At 26.0% G+C, this 21,825-nt stretch overlaps 1 protein-coding gene across 1 annotated transcript; it reads right to left on the bottom strand.

Moving 5' to 3' along the window:
- Positions 1–11,827: 11,827 nt before the first annotated feature.
- Positions 11,828–20,170, bottom strand: Phum_PHUM290520 (uncharacterized protein; the record flags this gene model as incomplete). Its single annotated transcript, XM_002426977.1, has 20 exons — positions 11,828–12,126; positions 12,947–13,129; positions 14,091–14,274; positions 14,404–14,499; positions 14,580–14,693; positions 14,792–14,950; positions 15,244–15,411; positions 15,499–15,626; positions 15,726–15,951; positions 16,060–16,317; positions 16,403–16,667; positions 16,752–17,065; positions 17,140–17,411; positions 17,505–17,999; positions 18,097–18,562; positions 18,635–18,892; positions 18,974–19,174; positions 19,265–19,465; positions 19,545–19,836; positions 20,037–20,170. The coding sequence occupies 20 exons, from the start codon at positions 20,168–20,170 to the stop codon at positions 11,828–11,830; spliced, it is 4,713 nt and encodes a 1,570-aa protein (XP_002427022.1).
- Between the last annotated feature and the right edge of the window lie 1,655 nt (positions 20,171–21,825).

Below are 21,825 nucleotides of genomic sequence, written 5' to 3'. Positions count from 1 at the left end.
ATGTTTTATTTTTAAATCATTTCGTTTGTTGTAAAATTTAAAAAAAAAAAAAAGTTTTACGTTAAATTATGACAAATAAATAAATAAATTTTTATGTGATCACTATGAAAATATTTTTTTTTGGTGTTCAGATTGTTCATTCCAATGAGATAACGTATAATTATAAAAAAAGAAAAAAAAAGTTTGAATCATCTTAAAGATTCATTTATCAAAATAAATTTCTCACACTTTTTTTTTTTTTTCCTACTCTACTCATAATTTTTCGTATTTTATCCATTGAGAAAAAAAGGTTATGTCGAGGCAAACAACAAATTCAACTACTCTACTCCCACAGGTGCCGTTAACAAACAAACAAACAAAAAAACATGCGGATTTCGAATTCGTACGACTAACATCCTGTATCTACTATCCATCTATTATTGTACGAATATACGTGTTTTTTTTTCATTTTTTTTCCAGCTTTCGAATGAGTAATAATAATAATAATAATGCTAATAATAATAATAATAATAATAAGTAATAAATTATTAATAATATTTTTTTTAAAAAATTTTTTTAAGTTACAAAAAAAATATAAATAAATTTTTAGTTTTTGCTAGTAAAAAAAAAAAAAAGTTTTAAATTCACCGCGCCCTCCTCTCTTGTTTCCCCTTTCCCTTTATCTCTCCTCCTACTCCCCCCTTCTCTCCTCCCGCCTCCCCACGAAAGTAATCATTAAATATAGTCTGGTTCGGTTAAATTTAAATGGTAGAACTTTTTGTGACTTTTTTTTTTTGTTTTATCCTCTTCTCTTCCCTTTTTTTATGAAAAAAAAAATTTTTAACTTTTTCTTATTCCCATTTCCCTAAACTATTATTATTATTATTACGGTTTGAATTTGTAGTTTAGGGTGGCCTTTAAGGTTAAAAAATAAAAAATTCAAAGCTTTTAAATTTTTTGGATTGACAACAATAGTTGTTAAAAAGCGACGATTAGAAAAAAAAAAAAATTTAAAGATGGAATAACTATTTCCGGTCGAATTAACATTTGATTTTATAAAATTCAAATAAGATTAAAAAAAGAAAAAAAGAAAAAAAAAAAAAAGAAAATCAGGATTTTACGGTTCCATAATATAATAATAATAATAATAATGATAATTTTAAAAATTTTCAGGTGGTCGTTTCAATGCCTGGATGATTACAATTTGTTTGTGTGTGTGTGTGAAATTCGAGAATTGTTTTTTAGGTACAAACAGGGTGGCAAACAAAATAGAATTAATCGTTAAATCAAATAAAAAAATAAAAGGATTAAAAAATGATCTCACGAAACAAAAAATCATTAACTAAACAAAAAACTAAAATTTTAGAACGACTAAAAACTATCTAAATCTGTTTCGAATAATATTCATTTTACCAAATTTCTAGAAAAAGGTAAATCGTTTATTATTTTTCCGTTAGAAAATTCTACGGTTAATTTAATAATTTTGTTTTTAAAACCAATTAAAACTTATTAAAAATGTAATATATAACGTTTGAAAATGATTTTCCTCCCCTCCTTCCCCTCCCCTCCCCCCTCCCTCATTCGAACTCATCAAAAATATTGAAAACATTTTAGTTATTTTAACGTAAAACAGCTTAAATCAATTATTAAAAATTTTTTTTAAAAGAAAGAAACCTAAAATACTACCCCCCACCCCCCAATTTTGGTTAGTATATGAAAATCACAAACACACGTGCCATCCATTTATTAAGAAAAAAATAAAAATGATTTTTAAAAGTTTTTTTTTTTTTTTTTTTTTTTTCAACATTTAATAATTTTCAAGGTGAGGTTAGTCAGTTAGTCAGTTAGTTAGTTAGTTAGTTAGTTAGTTAACTAAAATCCGGTACGATTCAGTCGATTGTTTTTTTTTTTTTTTTTTTTTTTAAATCAAAAAGAGAAAACACGATTGTAATCGTACAATCTTTAAGTTCAAGGTAAAAAAAAAAAAAAACGCCCCTTAAAAACAGAAAAAGATTCAATTAGACCATGAAAGGAAGTTGGCAGTTGGTTTGATTCCTGACCCATGAATTCCCCACCCCCCCCCCCCCCCCGGGAGGAAACGGTTATAGTCTTAGGTCCGACAACTTTTTTTTTTCATTTTCGGAATATAAATACCATAAAATTTATTATTTTATTACACGTATATAAAAAATCGGAAAACTTTTCTTTTTTTTTTTTTTTAAGCGAAAAAAACAAAAAAAACTCAAAGGAAATTCATATTTTTCTGCCACTGCGGGTAAATCTCATGAATAAATAATGTTTTTTTTTAGCAAAAAAATTTTTTTTATTTATGCCTGAAAACAACTTCTTAAAGAAGTTGTATACGGTTGAGAAACCACTAACAGGAAGTTTGGTTCGTATGAAAAAGTAAAAAAAAAAAAAAAAAAAAAAATGAAAGAAGAAAAAAAAAAAAAAAGCCATTCAAAAACCGGACATGAAGAGTAATTTATGTCACCTGTCCACCACCCAACATTAACCCTTTGAAATTTACATTTTAAATTTAATTTTAACGAATAAAATAAAAATAAAATTAATAACGTAAATTATAAAATAAGGGATGTTCGCGGGCGGGCGCGCACGCGCACCTCTTCCTACGACAAAACTAATATCATTATTATTATTAAATTACAATTTCTTATTTCGTTTGGGGTAATTTAAATTTAAAACAATTCGACACCTTATTTAAAATGACGTTTCCATCCAATATTTAATTCACAATTTAATTTAATTCTGAAAAGGGTTCCCTCAACAATCGGACCCCCCATAAATTGAATAAAATAATTTTTTTAAAAAAAAAAAAAAAAAACTAACGAGAAAAAAAAAATGAAATGAAATTAACGAGCGTGAATTTTGCTAAAAAAAAAAAATTAAATTTTAAATAATGAGACTCCTCTTTGTCTATTTTTTTAATTATGAAAAACTAAGAAAAAAATTATTATTATTATTATTATTATTATTATTTTAAATAAATAACGAGTTTTTTAAATAAAAAGAAAAAAAAAGAAAAATCGTCAAAGTTGGTAAGTTGTGTGTGATTCACGTCTTTGTCAACATTTTTTCTTATTTCAAATTCCTCAACTTAAAACAATAAAAAAAAATTGTACAAGTACAAAACACTAAAAAATAATAATAATGATAATAATAAAATGTAAATAACAAAAGTTCACGTAATAAACGGGGGAGGAAGTGAAGGTCGCCAAAATGAAAACTGATTTGTTTCATGTTGTAAAGTCGAGAGTAATTAACACAACTTTTATTGTCTCTCTCTCTCTCCTTTTTTTTTTTTTTTTTAAAAAAATGCGTTTTAATAAAAGAATAAAAATAACGGCCATGTTTTTTTTTTTTTTTTTTAATTAATACGATTTATATATAACGATAACCGTTTTTTTTATTTTAAATAATAATAATAATAATACGTTTTCTTAATTTTCTGTTTCAATGAATTGTAAATAAATAATTAAAAAAAAAAAAAAACATGTAAAATATACATGTATTAAATTAACGCCTCAACCGATCGATAAATCAATAATAATCAATAAATTCTCTACGCGATAATAATAATAATAATAATAATAAAAATTGATTTGATAAACGGTTTGAAATAATAATAATAATAATAAATGTTATGTTTAACTCGAGGTGAGAAAGTTGACTTGAATACGTTTTGCGTTTATTCTCTCTCTCTCACCTTTGATTTTATCATTATTATTATTATGGTTTAAAACGGTTAAAATGTTTAAGAAATATCATTTAAACTTTTAATAAAATAATCGAAAAAAGCTCCCCCCCCACCTCCGTCTCAAAAAAAGAAATAATAATGATAAAAACACTCTAAAACTTTGGTTTTTGTTTGCATTTCCAGTTAAGTAGGTGAATGAAATATATATATCATTTTTTAAAAATAACTTTTTTTTTTTTTTTTTTTTTTTTCATTAAGTAAAAGATGCGATGCCAACATAATAAAAAAAAAAAAAAAAATTTTTTTTAAACATAAATATTTTTTGTGGTGTCAAACGACATTAATTCGAAGCCAGAATATAATGGGAAACAAAACAAAAAAAAATCCATAACGAAAAAAAAATTTTTTTTTTTGTTTGTTTGTTTGTTTTTCCCTGGGAAAATTAACTGGAAAAAACGTTTACCCAAGCTACCGTTAAATAATATAAATATACGTACACGAGCCATTTTAATTTTTAATGATAGTTTTTTAAAAAAAAAAAAATAATTGTTTTAAACAAACAACTATTGTATGTTAACCTATTCATTCCTAAAGTGAAATTTCATAATTTTTTTTTTTTTGCAAGATTTAAAATTTAAAATTTTTGTTATTTTACTGGATTTTTGCCTTATGTTAAACTTTTCCTCAAATTAATTGGGATCCCCTATGTAATTCGTTTGTTTTTAAAACGTCATATGTTGGTAACATTGTATAAATAATAATATTTTATGAAGTAATTATGAAAAATTAATTTAAACACGTATTATATATGTTTTTGAGAGAGAGAGAGAGAGAGAAAAACTTGTAAACAGGTAAAAGAAAAAAATTAAATGGAACCTTCTAGAAAAAGTTGGTTGTTGTTTTTTTTTTTAACAGGGTGAACTTTTTATTCAACGTACGCACTTAGTTTCATCCCCTATGCACCCCAACGAGTTTATCGAGTACGAGGATGCGAAACAGCTGCATTAAAGACTAGGCCAGGGACTTTTGTATATAACAGCAGCTGTACAGAATATTCTACAGTTTTCATTTATTTATAAATCATAAAAACCTTCATTACCTACTTAGCTCTTTTTGAGATCTTGTGTTATTATTTTTTCAAAGGTGGTTGACGCCATTCTGGCACTTTCACCATTTAATTTTTTTTTTGTTTTTGTTTACAATTTTTTTTGTTTTTGCGGGTCTTTAATAAACGGAAGAAAACATTTTTAAAAATGCCTACCTTATGTCACGTCCTTGATCCATTTTTAACATTGATTGATGAATGAAAGTTTTCCAAAATTTCCTTAACACTTTGATCGAAAGCTTTGTATTACAGCAAACATTATAGGACAAGGTTGTTTGTTGTGCTTTTGCAGATGTTATTTAAACATTATCTCAATCAACATCATCTGATAATTCACTAAAAAAAAAAATGATATAATCATGAATCTGTCAAAATCATATTGGTGAAAATAAAATAAATAAATTCAATGAATTTTTTTTTAAACTGTCATCCATTTAAATTAATTTAAAGCTTACTTTGATTGAGAATGACTGTTTCCTTCGAAACCAGGTGTAGTAAGTTGAGAGTTTTTAAAAATTTTCGGCAACTTGATCGTTGAATTTTCTTCAACAGCTGCTGTGTATTCCTTTTGGTAAAGGGAGATTTTTTTTTTTATCAAATATTATCCAATACAGATTCGTGAATGCTCATTAATTATCTGTTTTTTTTTTTTTTTTTAATTATGACTGCAGCTTAATTCATTTATTCCAGACTTCAAATTTCTTTTTTTTTTTTTTTTTTTTTTCGATTTCAGACGTAAAACGTTTCATTGACTGACCCAAATACTTTTTCGTTTTTGTGTTTACAATCGATTAATTTTCACGATATGTTTAAATTCGTTAACTGCAAGAAAAAAATAAATATACGTTACAAATTTTAAATATGAAAATAAGTTTCCTCGAAGGTAAACGTAAATTTTATTAGTCTTCTTCTTCTTCTTCTTCTTTTTTTTTTTTTTTCGTTAATTATAAATTTTAATTGCATGCAAATCGTACAAAAAAAATTCGACTAGGAAATGACGAAAAAAAATAAAACTTGTAAATAATTTATACATGTAATTGAATCATTAAAAATTAAAATCAGGTTTTTTTAAATTTATTTTATTTTATTATTTTTAATAAAATTTTGCAAAAAAAAAAAATAAAATAAAATATAAACGACATATTAATAAGAGAGAAAAATTCGTGTGTGTGTAAAAAAAAAAAAGGAAAGAAAAAAAAAAAACGTTAAAAAAATGGGTTTTAAAATTTAAATGCCAGGCAAAATCGCTACGTATTATTGTCAACAAGTCAGGGGTAGTAGGAGCAGCAAACAAACAGACACCGGGTTGTTTTAAGGGTGAACGTTGCACCCTTTTTAAATTATTAATGTAAAAAAGTTACAACTGCACATTTCAAATAAAAACGTAACATATATCTCACGTCTGCATAAAAAAAAAAAAATAAATTTTGTTGCATAAACCAACACACCACAATTCAATTATTATTATTGTTTTTTTTGAAAACATTCGTTCATATATATATATATATTAATTTTTTTTTTTTTGTAATTCGAGTTATTAGTTTTATTAAATGCATTTTTATGACAAAGTGTTCAATTGTTCTTCAGGAACTTGCCTTTTTGCGTTTGAATAGAAGTTATTGTTACGGGGGTTTTAAATTTTAGCAAATCTAACACCGTTGGGATATAATTTCGTGCGTACACTTTACGTTTTGCAGCTGCCATTTTTTTTTTTTTTTTTTAACGTACAATTCGATCGCTTATTTCTATAGTTTTTAAAAAAAAAAAAAAAAAAACGTTTGAAAAACTTAGTATGAGATTATTCAAAAACATTAATCAATTTTACTACACACATTGTTGTTGTTGTTGTTGTTGTTGTGTATTGAAAGAGAGAAAAAGACATAATCATTAAACAATTAGTAAAAAATTTACAATTATAACAATTTAAAATTATTTTTTTTAAATAAATAATTGTTTAATTAACAAAACCCAATGATGAATAATAATTTGCAATTTAACACGTTTCACTTTTCACATGATACAATTTTCTCTCTCTATCTCTTTCTTTTTATAAATTCATAAGGAAAATTTTCATTGAGTAAAATGTAAGTAGTAAATTTATTTAAATTAATTTACATAAAATAAAATGTTTAAAAAAAAAAAAAAAAAAAATTTTCAATCCTTATTTATCTAGGGGAAAAAAAAAAAAAGAATAACGGATGAAATTTTTTTTTTTTTAAATATTTAAAATCAACAACAACAACAACAACAACAATGGTTGTAAACTTAATTAGTTTTGTCTTTCATTCAAACGTAAAAGAGACGAAATAAAAAAAAAAAATTTTAATAATAAAAATTAATTGTAAAAAAAAAAAAAAAAAAATTAAAAATGTGTTAAAAAATTAAAGAGTGTCGCTAATTTTTTTTTTTTTTTATATGAAATGTTATAAAGAGTCTAAATAAACAATTTCCGCGAGTCAAATTTACAAAAACAAAATTTAAACGAGACATGTAAATTTAAAGTATGTGTCATCTTTTTTTAACCGTCTGACACATTAATAAGATTCGAATAAGATAATTAAATATGAGAGTTTTTATTTTACAATGCAAAATAATTCAAAAACAAAACAATACATATTCAAACACCTAATAATTGTTATTGTCATGTGAAAAAATTCGTCTGCAAATAATTTTTTACCTTCATTGGAACAATAATAATAATAAAATGTCTTTTCGATTAAATAAATAAATAAATAGCTTGAACGACTAAACTTCCATTTTTAAAAAAATATTTTTATATATAAAAATAAAAAAACAATATATACACCATTGGATTTTGGCCAGAATTAAAAGAATCTGCCAAAAAAAAAAAAAAAAAAATTTTTTTTTTTCTATTCTATAACTTCCGGATTATTATTATTATTATTTTGTTAAAATCAAAACAATACTGACAAGTAGTAAATTTATTGAATGAATGTATTAAATGAATTTATATTAAATAGTATTTATTTATAACCGAATTATTATTATTATTTGAAAAAAAAAAAGGTAGAATGTGAATGAGAATGTACTAGAAATAAATTAAATTTCACATTCCTTTTTTTTTTTTGTCATTTGATTTGAAAAAGAGATTTTTTTTGTTTGTTGTTATATTATTTGTTTTTTAAAATTTTTTTAATTAAAAACTAAATCGTTACGTGAGAAAGAAAAAATTGATTAAAAAAATAAACAAATTTGCCCTAAAAGTTAAAAAAAGATTTTACTTAATAACAATGTCAACCAGATTTTTTCCTTTTTATTATAAATGACAATTTTTTTTGTTTTTGTTTAAAAATAAAAGTGATATTTAAATAATTTTATATAAAATGTTATTAACAAATACATGATAATAACTAAATTAGATTTGAGTTTGAATTGAAATGTTTTTCCTAATTTCTTTTACCAATGACATTTGATTTGTTCCAACATAATACAAAATTTGTTTTAAATTTTAACATAAATTTTTTTGTTAAATATTAAAATGTAAAAAAATATTATATGATTTCATAAACCTAATACATAAAATAACCTTTTAAACATAAATATTTTACCCATTTTTTTTTTTTTATGTGTAACTATTTACAAATTATTGTTGACAAAATTTTTCTCTTTAGGTGTATACATATATATATTCTTCTTTAGGTCTTCCTATATATATATCCATATTCTTCTTCTATTCTTCTTTAGGTGTTTACATATATATAAATTTCACTAACTTTCTACATGTGACAAAACATAAAAACTTAAAAACAACATTATAAATAATTATAATTAAACAATAATTCATCACTTGTATAAAAAACTGGAAATCAAAACATGACAAAACATGAATCATGTTACAAAAAAACAATATTTAAAAATTACTCAAGTTTTTTTTTTTTTCACAACACTTCTTACCAATAAAATTAATTAATTAAATTTTATTTTTATAAACTTATTTAATTGTATAAACTGAAAACAAAAAGTAAAACAAAAAGTTTATAATAATTAAATTATTTCATTTTTATTTAATTAAATAATTAATTATAAATTTTCTTTTTGTGAAAAATATATAAAAAAGTTTTAAGTTGTTGTTTGTTATGATTTAATTATATTATATATATATATATATATATATATATATAATTTTTTTCTGTTTTTTTGAATGGCAAAGAAACAAGAAATTTTTTTTTTAAGTTTAGTAAATTTTATATAAAATAAAAAGAAAAAGATAAAAATCGTTTTTTTTTTTTAAATTTGAGCATGCGTATTTATATATATATATTTGTTCCAAAAATATAAATTCCAACGAAAAAAAATTATTTATATTGTTGTTTAAGACAAAACATATAACATAAAATGGCGTCCATACACATGCCTAATACTTTCAAATAGACATAAAACCTTTCCTAAATGTAAAAATTATATTTGCACAAATTCAAAATGAAAAGAATTAAAAAAACTAGTATTGTTTTGTTTTATATAAAATATTTAACAGAAAGGAAATATAAATTTCTAAAAAAAAAATATAAATGAATGCAAATCCTTAAATAATGGATCGACTACTGAATAATTATTAAATTAAAAAAAAAACATAAACTTACTTTAAAAAAAAACAAACCACGATAACAATGTGTGTGTGTGTATGTTTGCAGTTGAATGAAATATTTTTAATTAAAATTTTTAATTTTCAGTGAACTTTCTCATCAACGAGTACTGTTAAAAAAATCTAAAAAGAAAAAAAATTATAATAATAATTTCTTGTGTAAATTTTGTGGAACTTTTTTTTTTCCTTTTTTTTTTTTTTTTGAAAAAATGATATTTATAACTAGAAAAAACTAAACTGAATTGTAAAATTACCTTAAAAACACAAATTTCCATCACTTTTTAATATAAATAGTTAGAAATTATTAAAAAAAAAAAAAAAAAAAAAAGCAAAGTGGTCAAAACGAGAAAGCGTTCGAAAAAATTCGTCGCCATCTTTGAAAAGATAAAAGTAACGGAATTTTCATAGGGTGACAATCGAAAAAGAACAAAAGCTGCGATTTCATTATTGAAATGTAAAACTTGATTCGTTTCGATAAGATAAAAACGCGTTAAATAAACATTCATTTTTTTATTAATTAAGCAAAAAAAAAAGAAAAGTTTTTTTTTTTTTTTTATTGTTTTATCAATCGTATGAAAAAGTTGAAATATAATATAACTTACCTTTGTCGGTTTTTTCATTATCATTTTTAATTTGTTATAATAACTCACTGCTTACTTGTTTAAAATACAAAATTTACGTGGTTTTAATTTCAAATGCCACGATAAAATTATCCTCGTTCATTCTCTCTTTCATAATAATAACAATAAAATAAAAATGAAATTAATCATTTTAATAAAAAGGATGTTTTAATAATTCGAATAAGGTTTGCAAATATTATTTTTTGAATTAAATAACGGTTATTTATTATTCAAAACACGAATTAAATTCCATTTTCTTTTCATTTTATATTTTAAAATTCATTTTGTTATTTTATTATAATATTTAAATGGAGATTTCAATATGAGAGTCAAGTCTGTTGAAATTTTTTTTTTAGAAAAGCTCAACCCTAACAACTTTTTACATTATTATTAACAATTGTATATTTCTAAAAAGGAAATTAAAATCTTTAAATCTAATTTTTTAAATTCCATTCAAGCCTTTTAAATTAAATATTAGAAAAAGGGGGGGGGCGTGTCCCATAGGGAAGACAAAAATGATTTCTTGTTAAAAATTAAATAAAGTATGAGAAAAAAAAAAGGAAAAATTCACTCAAGAGTAAAAATCTTATTTATAATTAAAAGAGAAGAAGACATGTTGTATAATTGTCATAGTTTTTTTTATTTTCTCATATTTCACTACAATTTTTCCTTAAAATTTTAATTATTTCCGCCATGATTGTTTCTATCATAATTCGGATGCAAACAATCTCTCATAGAAAAAAAAAATCATGAAACTATAATTACGTTCGTGTACTTTTTTTTTTTTTTTTTTTATCAGTGCCGTAGGCAGTTAAAAAAGACCAAAACCGATTCTTCTTCATTTATTTTTTAAATCAAAGTGAAATTTCTTTTCCCTCTCTCTCTCTCTCTCATATGTAACAAATAAGAGAAGGATGTATAATTTTTAATTGGGGGGGGGGAGGGGGCAATTCATTAATTATTTCCCGATTCTACTAACCTTTAATTTTAATCACAATTTAAATAAATTTATTTTTAAATAAGTCGTACTATATGATGAAATTAATAAAATATTTAATTTTATTTTTAATCCATTCACAATCACCACCACCACCACATCCAGGATATAAACTTTTTTGGTTAACCATAAAACATTAATAAATTATTTTTTTAAAACCATTTCCTATCATTTACACTTTATTAACAATAAATAAATTATTAAAAATTAATTTTTTTTCAAAAATCTCTTTTATTTATTTACTTATTTATTTTTTTTTTAAACTTTAAATTGTTCACATTTTACAAAAAAAATTTATTTATTTAATTTTATTCTCTTTCAACACGGAAAATTCTAAATTTACTATTATTATTATTATTATTTACATATTAATTCACTAATAATAATAAAAAAAAAATGCAATTAAAAATTGTACTTGAAAAAAATTATTTATTTTAGAGAAAAAAAAAAAAAAAAATTATTTAATTTTTTTCCTATTGACTAACAACTGTAAAAATTACTAATAAAAAAATTTTTATCATCACCATCATTATTATTATTATTATTTATTTATGTACACATTCTGTGGTACAAATTTTTAACTGTCTATCTGTGTGTGTGTGGGAGTCGACTGAATTCCTATCGAAATTAATAATTTATTTTATTAGTTTTCGATTTATAAATACTATAAATTGATTATGTCTCCAACTTTCTAAGCAATAACTCGATTTAAAAAAAAACAAAATGGACGATATATGTGTAAAATCCAAACAATTCATTTATTCCGGACCGCTGGAACATGGCATGTAAAATCCAAACAATTTATTTATTCCGGACCGCTGGAACATGGCATGTAAAATCCGTATGGTTTTGGAGTATCGATACCGGAACTCGCGGTGGCGGCGGCTGGCGAAGAAGGTTCCGACGATCTCGAAATCGGTACCTGAAGAGGTGCCGTAGTTTTCCTACTCGTTCTCGAAGGACCTCTCGTTCCTCTATTTCCCGGCATGAAAGGTTTCATACGCGGTCTACCCGGACCCCTTTTTAAATTTCCAGAAATGCTACAACTTAAATTTTTGCCACGTTTCGTAGGGGGTGCCGCTTCGACCGGAGTTTCCGGACTTTCTGAAACCATAACCAAAAAAAAAAAAAAAAAAAAAAAAAAAAAAAACAAAATTATCCGGCCGGTTAATAATCGTTCAGACTAATGAGTTTGATTATTATTATTATTATTTACTATTATTATTATTATTATATTCGGTAGCATCTTGAGTGCCGTTTTTGTCAGTAAACCTGTAATTTTCTTCTTTCGAAACGCGGAAACGAAATCGATTGAACGTAATTGTTTTTAAACAAATATTAACTCTTTTTTTGTGTTGTTGTTGTTGTTGTTTGTTGTTTGTTGTTGTTTTCTTAATTGTCGTGACTTAATTCCTTTGATAAACATCCCGAGCGGAAATTTAATTTCAACCGTTGTTTGTTCGTTTGTTTCTTTCTTTCTTTCTCATTTTCAAAAATTATTTTTTTTTTTCCAAATAATTTCCCTAATTAAAAATGACTTTGATAATGCCACGTTCGAACCTAATCCCTTATTATTCATTTGGCACCCGACTAATTTTTATTTTCCTCGTCGTGCGTTTTACCCATTAAATTTTTCTACGTTCGCCATATTTGAAATTTTTTTTTTTTTTTGAAAAAGTCAAAATTGTTTTTTAATTAAAACTTAGTAAATAGTTAGTGGCGGAGTAGAATTAAACCATTAATAAGCAGTTTTTTTCGTTTGCCCAGAATTTTTCAATAAACTTCAAAAGTAATAATTAATTCATTTTTTTCGTTTTTTCTTCTTCTGCCACGGTTTTTTTTTAATGAACGTTATAATTATTTTTTAAACTTAATTCGAACGTGCGCGTTGCTCGAGGGTTAGAAAATCATTTTTTAAACTTACCACCGCTTATGAACATTTCTCCGGGTAATTTGATTCCTCCCGTATACCTTTTCGATACCGAATTGCAACTTCCTCTCCTTAGACCACGCGGACGACCCCTCCTTGATCCTCTAGACACAGGTTTCACTTTGAGCGATCCGATTCCCAATGGATTATTGTACGGATTATTGCTTGTATTCAAACCTGCCGGGGAAAAAAATTAAAATGTTTAAATATTTTTACCTTCGTTCATAATGTGTGTACCTTAATTTCACACACAAAACGATTTTTTTTTTTTTATTAATTTTTTTTTTTTAGGAATAATTTGATGAAAAGGAAGTAAATAATTGCAACGTGGCAACAGTTTATTTACTTCCTTTATACGAAATAATAATTATTATTATGGCTAATATAAAAAATTGGGTTTTCATCATCTTTTTTTTTTTTTTTTAAGGTATTCACCTTATGTCGAATGATTGTAATTATAAAAATTATCTAGCAATGAATGTACGCATTTGTTTTTCCCTTCTCTTCTCTTATTATGGCAATAAAATAAATTTTAGGAGCGTATATACGGCCCTGACAACAAAACAAACAAACAAACAACCATATACTTAAGCGAACGAATTTATATAATAAAGAAATCTTTATGATCGCGCGACAAAGTTCCGGTCACATTATTATTATTATTAAATAACTAAAATTACAGACGCACACGGAGAGAAAAATTAATGATGATAGTTCACGTATTGTGGTCACCGTGAGAAAACGTCGTCGACAAACAATGAGAACAACAACAACAAAAACGTCGTCGTTGCACATCAAATGGAAAAATTTTCATGCACGAAAACGTTTTTACTACCGCATACATTATTATAATTGCTCCAATTAGTTTTAAGGCTAAAAAAAAATAATTGAAAAGTGTAGGAATGAAAAAACAAACAAACAAACAAACAAACGCAATTCAACGCATCGACAAAAATGAATAAGTAACAATCAATTGCCTGACAATCGCGACAAACTGTTGAGTAATTAAAAAAAAAAACAATTTAAATATTCATTTGAAATTTTTACTATCGAATGAGAACGACGACTTTACAATGAAAGAAAATTGTTCGTCAAATCACTTCCTCCTCCTCCTCCTCCTCCTTATTATTTGACTCACCGGAAGTATAACCGGCGGGACTGTCCACATCGACGACGAAACCATCATTACTCGTTTCATCCTGTGGGACTGCTCCGCTACCCAATGAGTAATCACTCCTCGTAGGACTTTGAGGAGTCGAATCCACGCTGAGCAAAGAATCATCTAAAGGTTCTAATTTTATTTTTTTACCTCCGGGTTCGGCCTACAAGTATTACAGACAGAAAATAAAAATTTTTCCGATTAAAAAAGTGTACTGAAATAATAATAATAATAATAATAATAATAATAATAATAATAATAATAATAATAATAATAATAATAATTTACGCACGGTGGTGGCATTCGACGGTTCCGTTTTTATTTTTCGTCTTTTGTCATTTTTTGATGTGTCTTGCTTGTTTTCATCCGCCAATTTTTTTTCAGCTTGCTTTTGATGATCTAAAAAAGATTTTTAATTTTAATTTAATACTTTAATTAAAAAAAAAAAAAAAAAAACAGACAAAAAACAAAAATCTTACATTTTTTTTCGATTTCTTCGTCATCCAACAACAATGAAACCACTTCCTTTGGTTTGAGATGATCGGGTTTGAAATTTCCTCCGCTGATAACCATTCTTTGAATCTTTTATAATTAAAAAAATAAATGGCGATAAGTAAATCGGGAAAAAGGGAAAAATTTGTTTTCAACGAGTTTAAAACTACCTCTCCTTATTTGTTTACCTCGCTCTTTTCTCGCGCCCTTTGCAATATCCTTTCTTCTATCGTTCCTTTGCATATCAATCTATAAACCGTTACTTGTTTTGTTTGTCCCAACCTGTGAGCTCTATCCATAGCCTGCTGATCGACCGTCGGATTCCAATCACTGTCATAAAAAATAACCTGAAAATAATTTTAAAGTTTAAAAGTAAAAAAAAAAATTATTTCATAATTAAAGAACAATTAAATTTTTTTAAAATGAATTTAAGAGATCAAATCGACAAATCAATTTATTTTACGACTTATGGTGTGAAAAAAAAAAAATAAAAAAATTTCAGAATTTAATGGAGGAAAAAAAAAAAAAGTAATCAAGTTTTCAGTTTATCCAAAAAGTCGCTATTAATGGAGAGAAAGGTAAATAACAGTTTTATTTTACTAAACGCAATAATTCCATTGCTATGATGAGTGCGACTTACGGTATCGGCAGCGGTTAAATTAATACCAAGACCTCCAGCTCTTGTCGAAAGCAAAAAAACGAATATGTCGGCACGAGATTGAAAATCGGCAACCATATCTCTCCTTTCTGATATTTTAGATGAACCATCAAGCCTCATGTACGTGTGCTTTCTATGCCACATATATTCCTGGAACAACAAATAATTTTACAAAACTTATTTTTTTAGTAATAAATGTGAGAATGAAATCATTTAATTTTAAAAATTCGGTCTTACTTCTAATAAATCTATCATTCTAGTCATTTGGGAATAAATTAAAACCCTGTGTCCTCCTTCTTTAAGCCTTTTAAGAAGGCCATCGAGTACGTAAAGCTTTCCAGCATCAGCAACCATAGTTTGTTTGTCTGAAAAAAAAAAAAATTTATTTTGTGTAATTTTACCAAGAATACATAGATATTCGAGAGAAAAAGAGTGACAATTAAACATGAAGCCAAAATACTAACCAGGAATTGTTATATTTGACCAACCGGACTTTGGTTCAGCCGCTATTAGCCCACCGACGGGCAGGTAATGAAATTTTAAATTTCTTTCGCGATAAAGTTCTGCTAGAATTGGATGACCGTACCAGACAGTTTCCCAACCTTCCTTACCGGAACATAGAAGGTGTTTGGTCCAATTCCAAGCTGAATTTCTACAACTAGAATACTGAATTCTTGATTTGGCTTGAATCTACAATAAATATTACGAAAAAAATTTTTTTTTTTTTTTTTAAACATAGCTGTATATTACACGTGTACAAATAAGTCACAATACATTTTATTATTTGATTTTTTTTACCTTAAGATTAGGTACAAAAAGAAACTCGGGCATTTGAGTCGGCACACACTCGTAAATTCTGGGAGGCCGTTTTACATACGGGAATTCAGGGACGATAAAATTTTTTGAACTATCATCCGAAACATTGGTAATTTTTTGATTAACTTTGGTCGGACTCTTACAAACTTTCGCCTTTCCTTTGCCTTCATTCGACCAATCAGATGATTCGGGTTCGACCGTTTCCGCTTCTGCCGTTGATTCAGTTTGATTAGATTTTATCTATTCGAAACAAAAACAATTTTAAACTATTATTTAATTAAAGTTATTTTTAACTTTTGCAATATTTAATTTCCTTATTACTAACCTTTTGACTTCGCATAACTCTGTGCTGCAAAGTTTCAGCCATTGAATGATGGATATGTTTAGTGTGAGTGTAAACTGTACTGCGATCCCCCACGTGCCTGGTAAAAACCAAATCGTTCAAAGCTGGACTGGAAGAAATAGAAGGAAAAGAAGTGCTACTTTCCGGACTAATTAAAAGACGTTTATTAGATGGTTTAAAATTATTCCAAATAGAACGGTAGTAAACAAGTTCTTCTAATTTATGAGATCTATATGAGTAAATCCAACTGCAAAAAGAAAAACGTTTGATATTCAACTTGAGAGATAAGATTAACGCAAAATCAATTCATTAATTTTTATTAACTACTTACAAATATAAGATTCCCTTTAAAAGCATATTTTTCAATTCTTGAAAGGAAATATCTACAAATCTCAAAAATGAGAAAAAACTATCGCATCGTGTTGACACAGATTCATTTTCTTTACTTTCTGAGAAAAGAGATTTAAACATCCATTCAATCGCAAATATACTAAATTTATTGTACAATAAGTGATTAACGCTAGGAATTGCTTTATGCAACATTCCATCCTCGTAGATTAATTTTGGAATGATATACTCATTGCAATTTAAATACAATGGAGATCTAGCTTCTCTACGCTCGAACAATTCAGGATGATTGCAAACCTTCAATAAATAATTAAAAAAATTGCTGATAAGTAATAAAATAGTTTTCGAGAAAATGACAAAAAAAAAATTACCTTTCTAAATTGCATGACTAAATTCATTAAACTAGATGCCACATTTTTATTTCCCGAATCTTCACCAGTTGTTCCACCTCTTCCGCTGATGCCAGCTAATAAATCCTCTATACGAATTTTCTTTTTCAATCCAGAATATAACAATTTCTGACGTATGGTCAGCGGACAATATACCATTATTTCTATTTTATCCGATAATTCGTTTTCTACGTCTTTTTTAATTCTTCTTAACATAAAAGGTTTTAATATTAAATGAAGTCTAGATAAGTGCTCTGAAAAAAAAAAAAAAAAAAATTATTAATAATTAATGTAAATAAATTTTTGTTTTACGAAAAATATTTATAAGGATTCGAATAATTAATTACTTTCATCTATTTTAGATTTGTTTTCCGCTTGGCTTTCGATATCTTTAGAAAACCATTCACTAAATTCTTCGTGATTATCAAATAAAGTTGGCATAATGAAATGAAGTAACGCCCATAGTTCAGCCATTGAGTTTTGAATTGGAGTACCACTAAGAAGTAATCTATTCCGACAACTAAACCCGAGAAGAAGTTTCCAACGCATACTGTTGGAACTTTTAATGGCTTGCGCTTCGTCCAATATTAAATATTGCCACTTGATACGATTGAAATATTTAAAATCGGTAATCACGAGTTGGTAACTAGTTATGACAACGTGAAAACTTGCTTCTTTAGTATGAAGGTCTTTTTGATCCCAAAACTGCCGTAAAATTCTTCGCTCTTGAACGTTTCCCCAATAGGGAACTACTTTAAAATCTGGAACAAATCTTTCCATTTCTTGTTGCCAATTATGAAGAGTAGAAGCTGGAGATATAATTAAAAACGGACCCCAAACAGCTGGAAAAAAAAAAAAAAAAAAGAAATAATTTTTTGAAATACAACAAATAAAAGTGTAATTATTTGTAAAAAAAAAAAAAATTTTAAATAAACTCACAGTATTTTTCCGCTATGTGGCATAAAAATGCAATGGATTGAACAGTTTTCCCTAAACCCATTTCATCGGCCAAAATCCCATTTATACCTTGATCGTACAAGTTTGAAAGCCAATTCATTCCTTTCAATTGATAATGTTTTAAATTACCCTTAAACATTAACGGTTGAGGACGTTCGTCGTTAAATTCACCGTCTCCTTCCCTTGAAACGCTAGAATGTTCAAACTGACTACTTCTAACTTTTTCAGCATTAAATGCCTCCTCAACATTCTTCGTTGCTTTTGCTTTCATTTCTTCGCTGTTATAATCGTCGATAGAGGCTAGCCTGGGATTTTTTTCTTCATCCAACTGGCTCAATATTCTGTGCTGCTCGTTAAAACCAGAACCACAAAGTTTTTTTGAAATAAAATGAGCGTAGAGTTCTGTTTGAGTAATTAAAAAATTTAACTTTCTCTGCTGCCGCTTTGCCTAAAATCGAACAATAATGTAAATGACAAATTTAGATTAATAAAAATTTGTAAATACAAGATAAATTTTTACCTCCATCAACTCGACATCCATTTTCCTTTGCTCCTCTGCTTCTTTTTCTTGCCTCCTCCTGGTATCTCTTTCAACTCTTTCGTATCTTTTCCAATAAGCTTGCATTTCTCTAGTAAGTCTTTTATTTCTCCAAACTGTTTCTTTCATGTTTTTCTGTGATTGTAATGCTTTTTGTTTCCAATGTTTTATGCATAATTGCGCCATTTTCTTGCACAATGATATTACTTCCTTATGATTATTCGCTTTGGAGCGCTGACCCTTTATAAAATAAAAAAAATATTAAACTTTATGAAAAATTAAACATTATTTAATGATATTTTATTGTTTTTTTCGAACTACCTTAGCTACTTCTTTTTTAGACATAACGGCCCAAAGTTTTTTTCTTCTCATAGCCATAACTTCAGGTGATTTAAGTTTATCAGTTTTTTTTTTACTTCTCGAACTTTTTCCTTGACCTGGCAGAGATCTTAATTTTTCAGACTCCTCTTTGTAATCATCCAATAGGCTAAGTTTGTCATCTTTTTGAATGCTATCTTGATCCTGAATAAAAAATTACAGATAAGTACTCGATATATATATGAAATGACATTTTAAATAGAAAATACTTTAAAGTAAATGTTGTTTTCTTACCAAACTGTCATTAAGATTACATTCTTTTTTTATAACTTTTTTAGGTTTCCTACTTTTAAGCCCATCTACAAATGATTTGCTTAATTTTTTTTTGTTTTTCCCTCCTTCGACTTTTTTAAAACCTATCACAGATTTTTGATGTTCTGGATACTTGTCATAATTAGATAAGAGTCCAGTCCCATAATACTGATATCGATGATACTAAAAAGATTTCATCGAAAGTCATTAAGTAATTATGAAAATAAATTATGAAAATTTAAATATTAATAAAATGACTTACTTCAGGCTTGGCATGTACCCTTTTTCTATATTTTTTTTCCTCAACATGCTGCCTTAGCATTTCTTGAAAATATTCATCTGTGATTGGTTTGTCTTCATCGGAAGACCCAGATGAATCACTGATAAGAACATCATGCAACCACTTTCTGTCAGCCTGGATATTAGTAAAATTAAAAAGTCTCATCTTATCAGACCTTCTTTCTTCTGTAGTTGTTGGAATCCCATTTACAAGTTTTTCCCCTTTTTTTTTAAACTTGTAATCATTTACATCAATGTCAGAATCAGAGTCATCACTGTTATTAGAAAAATTTTTAATTTAATTATTATTTTAAAAAACCACAACCATACAAATTTAATATAAATGAAACTTTTTGGGATACAATAAGCATTTCATTATTTAATTAAGGTATAATTATTATAAAGTTTACTTTAAGTAATAAATGAAAAAAATAATGATAATCATTGTCGGGAATACATAATGAAATTCATTTACCTCTGTGTATGCTTGAACACTTTCTCTACACTGTTCAAAAAAGGTTGCAAAACAAGACTTTTGTGCAGCCTTTGAATGTGTAAAGGTTGAGCTAGCTCTCCAACATGTCCCATTATGTCAGGGATTTCTGCCATAATTCATATAAAACAATTTACTATTGAATCCAAGGCATATTGACAACTATAAAAAATGTTAAGTATGTAATTAAAGAACTACTGAGTTAATGTTTATAAGACGAAACAGTATTCCAATTTTACATAATTCGACTATTATGTACGTTCGCACAAACATATTAAAAAATATTTTAAAAACATAATTTTCTGTAGCCATGATAGAAAAAACAGAAATTCACTAAACAATCTTGCACGAAACAAAGGTCAATAGAACAGGACGCACCACACAAATTAAAACTATTAAAATTTCTTAACATCTTAATATTAACCGGTATCTAAATAAAACCGTTTTTTGAAGTTTTTACATAAAATGTAAATTCAAATAAATATACAAAAACCTACTTTATACTCTAACGAATCCACATAAATCGTATGAAGAGTAAAAAGAAAAGAGAACACCACAAAAGATGCAAAATGGCGTTCTCTACATTTCTTTTTAGTGAACCAGTTGAAAAACAAACTCATTTTGGTATTTTTAAATGCAATATGGCTGTCAGCCATGATTGTTCAGCCTTGAACCCAAAAAATTTAAAAGTTTAGGCGGTAAATTATTTTAGTCGAAATCGAAGACTTTTAAAAAAGAATGCATTTGCTTTTTTGTTTTGTTTCAACTTAGTTTTTTTTTTTTTACCACGTGAAAATTTTCTTTTTTAAACAATTTAAGAGAATGAAAATGGAAAAATAAAAAAAAAGGTTTCACAAAAGTGGCATCAGTACCATTTTACACTGAACAGTCGATTAGTGGACGTACATTTTCGGAAAGCAACAATGAAAATTTTTTTAATGGCTCAGTTTTTTATGTAATTTTTAGCAAAATTTTTTGTGAACAAAAAAAAGGCTTCTTTACTTAATTTGTAAAAAGAACTTTGTATTATTTGCGTACTACAAAAATTTAAATAGTAAATTTACAAGTAAGTTTTGTTTTTTTTCAAATAACATTGCTTTAAAATAAATGAAATATTGATTATGGTGGAATTAATTTGTTCAAAAAAAAAATGATAAAACTTAAAATAGATAACATTTTTATACTTGTAAAATTACGCATAATTTGTTTTCCTATAAAGTGCAATGCACTTAAAATGAAAAAAAAAAAAAAAGTACTCTTTGATAATCTAAAGAAAAGTTAATTCTCGACTTATTTTTCAATTATTCATAAGCAAACGAAGAAAAATTTAGATTCAATTACGATACCAGATATCAAGAAAGGTAATGACGATGCGTTAAAAAAAAAGTATAACATGACGGAGTAAACTTGTTGTGAATTTTTTTTAACGCCATGACGTAAAATTTCATCAAATTTATAGAAGAAAAAAAAAAAAAAAAAAAAAAAAAACTAAACTATTTCAGCTGACTTAACATAAAAATAAATAATGACGCTCTTTATTTAAAAAAAGAATTTTAATTTATTGTTTAAATTTGTTGTATATAAACTAGTTTTTCACTGTTTAAATATTTGTCAAAATTTTTTTTCATTTCGGTAAATTTTGAATTTCACAAACAATTTTGAAAAAAAAAAAAAATTATAATTTTATTTTATTTTATTTTGTGATTGGAAATATCAAATAAATTTTTTTTTTAGTTTAAAAAAAAAGTTATTATTGAATAAAATTAAGAAA

This window comes from Pediculus humanus, genomic scaffold, assembly GCF_000006295.1.
Source record: "Pediculus humanus corporis 1103172107673 genomic scaffold, whole genome shotgun sequence".
In the NCBI taxonomy this organism is placed as follows: domain Eukaryota; kingdom Metazoa; phylum Arthropoda; class Insecta; order Psocodea; family Pediculidae; genus Pediculus; species Pediculus humanus.
Note: the sequence above shows the minus strand (reverse complement) of the source record. Positions and strands in the feature narration are given on the sequence as shown.